Source organism: Pipistrellus hanaki, assembly GCF_964339955.1.
Source record: "Pipistrellus hanaki genome assembly, chromosome: 9".
NCBI lineage: Eukaryota > Metazoa > Chordata > Mammalia > Chiroptera > Vespertilionidae > Pipistrellus > Pipistrellus hanaki.
Window position 1 is genome coordinate 65,712,439 of NC_140511.1, and position 4,412 is coordinate 65,716,850.

The window sequence follows — 4,412 nt, forward strand, 5'->3', positions numbered from 1 at the left end:
AACTCCAGAATTTATTTTTGTTCTTTTTCATGTTTATTGATATAAATCATTTAGTGCTGAGACATTGTTTAATAGTTCTTTCCCTTAGTTCCTGAGGCATGGTTTTCTTTAGTTCTTTGAATATTTTAACATAACTAGTCTTTGTCACTGATCTGACAAGTTTCCCAATTACTTGGAAACATCTGACAAAATAAAATGGTAACATGGAGGTAACCGGTCATGTTTCTTTCACATGGATGTTTCTCTCTCCCCTCTCTGAGCTCCCCTCTCCTCTCTCTTCTCTTTTTCTCTCTCTTTCCCTTACTCTTCTCTCTAAAAATCAATAAGCCGAAACCGGTTTGGCTCAATGGAGAGAGCGTTCCATTTGATCAAGGGCATGTACATTAGTTGCGGGCACATTCCTGGTGGGGGTGTGCAGGAGGCAGCTGGTCGATGTTTCTCTCTCTCTATCCCTCTCCCTTCCTCTCTGTAAAAAAATCAAAAAAATATATTTAAAAATAAATAAATAAAAATCAATAAACATAACCTCAACTGAGGATTTTTTAAAATTCTTTAACCTTGCAAGCTCTTTGTAAATAGTTTTCAGTTGTTCCTTTGAGGAGTGATATCTGTTCCTTTCAGGATAGTGATTACAGGTAGAGATTATCTTTTTTAATGAACACATTTTATTTGGGGAAATACTGAAGGCATCCACATTAATGCTAAGAATGAGTCAAGGTATCCTTTATTCAGAGTTATTATACCACTTTTTCCTCTATTAAGTGACATAATAATATAAAAATGAGAAATACGATATGAAATATTTGAAAGATATTAAAAAGCAAAATAATTAATGAAGTCATTATCACTCAGCAATAATCTAAAAGAGCTAGCTGAAGCTTAAAGACCTAAATAAGTAGATATTTTTCCTGTTCTCAAATAGAATGATTCAATGTGATAAAGATATCAATCTTCTCTAAATTAGTTAGACATTTAATATACTATCTTCAAAATCTTGGTAAGTTTTTAAGATCTCCAAAATTATTCTAATACTTATATGGAAAAGAATTTTTTGAAACAGAATTTGTTGTTTTTAATAAGACTATTGTGTGGTAGGCTTCTTATCAGATATCAAAATATACTTACATGACCTATATAAAATAATGTGGTATTGGTTTAGGAATAATTAACCAATCAAAGGAAATTAGTCTAGAAATAGATATACAAGTATTAAATATAACATCAGATTAGGAAAGTAGGTTGGTATATAAGGTAAGGAATATAAAACTCTAATCTCTACAATTTAAGGATACATACATATGTAGTTAAACTATTTTTAACTATGATTAACAAAAATTTCAGCATAGGGATTACCCCTAGAAAGAGACAGGAATGGTATGCATGGGTAATTTTCATATCGATCATATTCTAGGTAGGAGACTACAAAATCTAGAAATAAATTGCATGTATTATTGGTATGCATGAAAAAATACATAATAATATTTTTAAATATTTTTATTGATTTTAAAGGGAGGGGATGGGAGAAGGAAAGAGAGAGAAACATCAATCAACTGCCCCCTGCAGAGCCCCTACTTGGGACCAAGCCTGCAATCCAGGCATGTCCCCTGACTGGGAATCGAACTGGCAACATTTTGGTGCATGGGACAACACTCATCCATTTGAGGCACTCCGGCCAGGGCACAGTAAAATTTTAAAATAAGAAAATGTCTTTTTTTTTTTTTAGTTAGAAAAAAATCTCTTACAAAACATAGATGAATTCCTATAACACAGTGAAAACAATTCCATCTTCTTTCTAGTTTATGATGTTCCAATATGGGTTACAATTTAGAAAAAAAACTGGTTGTTGTTGTTTTATGTATAAAAGTTAGACACAAATTTTTTATACCAAAATAATCTTTATTAAGTCTATAATTTAAATTATTTAAGTTGGATACAATTTTTAGGGAACACATTGCTGCGCAAAATAATACATTTCTTTACCCAATCTTCAGTAACATTAAGACAAAATAAGTTTTATGGACTCTTTGCAGAATGAAAAAATGCACATAATATTTGGTGAGGAAAGGTATGAAAATATGTTTGTGACTTGAGTGAAAATGGTTCTCTATCCTCTAATCAGGAACTAGAATCTGTTTTCATTGTCATCATCCCACACAGGTTCATGTCAACCTGTGAACAGCTCCAATATCCCATCTAACAAAAGTGCTCACTGATTGTGTCTTTAACCAAATATGGGACCATCTCTCATCTAAACATCCTGAACTTCAAATGCAGAGACACCTAAAGAACAGAAGTAATCTTTTTAATATACTTTTTACTTATTTCAGAGAGGAAGGGAGAGGGAGAGGTAGAAACATCAATGATACAGAGTGGATCCAGAGACATAAAAGCATGGAACAGAGTGAGGGATCTCAGAGTGAAGGTGGAAAGGGTGGATGAGTGGGAGACCAAAGACCCTGTATGCATATATGCATAACCCCTGGACACAGACAGTAGGGTGGTGAGGGCCTGGGGTGGGGATTGGAGGTTGGTTGGAGGGGATCGATGGGGGAAAATGGGGAACATATATAACACTTTCAACAATTAATATTAAAAAAAGAAAGAAAGAAAAGAAAAGAAACATCAATGACAGAAAGAAGCATTGATCGGCTACCTCCTACACATACACACATACCCCACTAGGGATGAAGCCCCCAACCTGGGCATGAGCCCTGACTGGGAATCAAATCATGACCTCCTGGTTCATAGGTGTACACTCAACCACTGAGCCACACTGGTCAGGACAAAAGTAATCTTAAAGATAAAATGCATAAGGCAGCTACAGAAAGCTGCTATATGGATAGGATAACAAACTAACTGTTTGACCCCATAAATTTATTCTAAACATTAGATGAATTATTTTCTCATTATTTAGGGTAAAAGCAAATTTTCCAAGGTGGCTTATTTTTCAATTTTCAAGGGGGAAAAAAAGCCTCTTTTTTCTAACGTCTCAGTTTAAAGTAAAGAAAAAGTTATAAGGTGAACTTAGTGTAACTAAGGACAAATACCTGCGCCTTTTATTCAACCCGCAGAATTTCTCTATTAAATTGATTCTAACCTCAAAGGACAATTTATTCTACCTTCTTATGCCTTTGTGTAAATGAAGAAAAGCATCCCTAGAAACCCATTGAGTTGACTCATCCATTGTTACAATGGACTGCCTGTTTGTGCTTCAGAATCAGGAACAAATGCATTCAGCATGGGTGACACATGCTCATTCTATCTATCGTGCACTTTTTGTGCCAGAGCTTTTTCACAGCGTGCTTCATTTCTGAATTTCGCAAAGTGTATATCAAAGGATTCAACATGGGAGTGACAACAGTGTAAACCACAGCTAAGGATTTGTCGACGGGGAAGTTAGAAACGGGTCTAGCATACTGGAAAATACAGGGAACGAAAAAGAGGACAACCACAGTGATGTGGGAACTGCAGGTGGACAGGGCTTTGCGCCTCCCTTCCTGGCTGTGAGTTTTAAGGGAATTCAGGATGACTCCGTAGGAGACTAATAGAACAATAAAGATGGCCATACAGATTGTCCCACCATTGGCAACCACAGTGAAGCCCACAAAGTAGGTGTCGGTGCAGGCAAGTTCCAACAGAGGGTGTATGTCACAGAAGAAGTGGTCGATGATATTGGGGCCACAAAAGGGGAGGCTGAACACAAAGAGGAGTTGGACCAAAGAATGCACAAAGCCTCCAACCCCAGCCGCTACCAACAGCAGGACGCAAACCTGTCTATTCATGATGGCTATGTAGTGCAATGGCTTACAGATGGCCACATAGCGATCATAGGCCAGCGCCACCAGAAGAAAGACTTCAACACCTCCAAATAAGTGTTCCAGAAAGAGCTGTCCCATGCAAGCTGAGAAGGAGATTGTCTTATGACAACGGAATAAGTCTATAATCAATTTTGGTGAAATGGCAGTGGAATAAGCCGCATCCATGAGGGACAGATAGGCAAGGAAGAAGTACATGGGGGAGGCCAGGGAGGGGCTGACGAGAACAGTCACCACAATGAGCAGGTTGCCCACCATTGTCATAAGGTAGATGAGTAAAAATAGGACAAATAATGCTTTCTGGCCCTCCAGATCCTGAGTGAGGCCCAGGAAAACAAATTCTGTCACATTGTTACTATGCCCCATTTAGTCTTCTCTAAAGCCTGTTTCAGTGAGAGAGGTCAGGAGAATAGGACCTGTAATGAAATTGTGAACACAACTATGAATATATTATGTTTCGAAGTACATCTTTATTATCATACCTTTACAGAGGTTTACATACAATAAACATTTAGTTAATATCTATGAATTCTTCTTCCCATAACACTTTATACCTTCCCTTGACAATTCTATTTCTCCACAGATGATTTTATTTGG

The 4,412-nt window shown here is 36.8% G+C and overlaps 1 protein-coding gene across 1 annotated transcript; it reads right to left on the reverse strand.

The window, feature by feature from the left end:
* Positions 1-3,233: 3,233 nt before the first annotated feature.
* LOC311627592 (olfactory receptor 4A5-like) lies at positions 3,234-4,181 on the reverse strand (the record flags this gene model as incomplete). The annotated part of the gene is made up of 1 exon (XM_084894096.1): positions 3,234-4,181. One exon carries the CDS (start codon positions 4,179-4,181, stop codon positions 3,234-3,236), a length of 948 nt encoding a protein of 315 aa, XP_084750222.1.
* Positions 4,182-4,412: the final 231 nt, after the last annotated feature.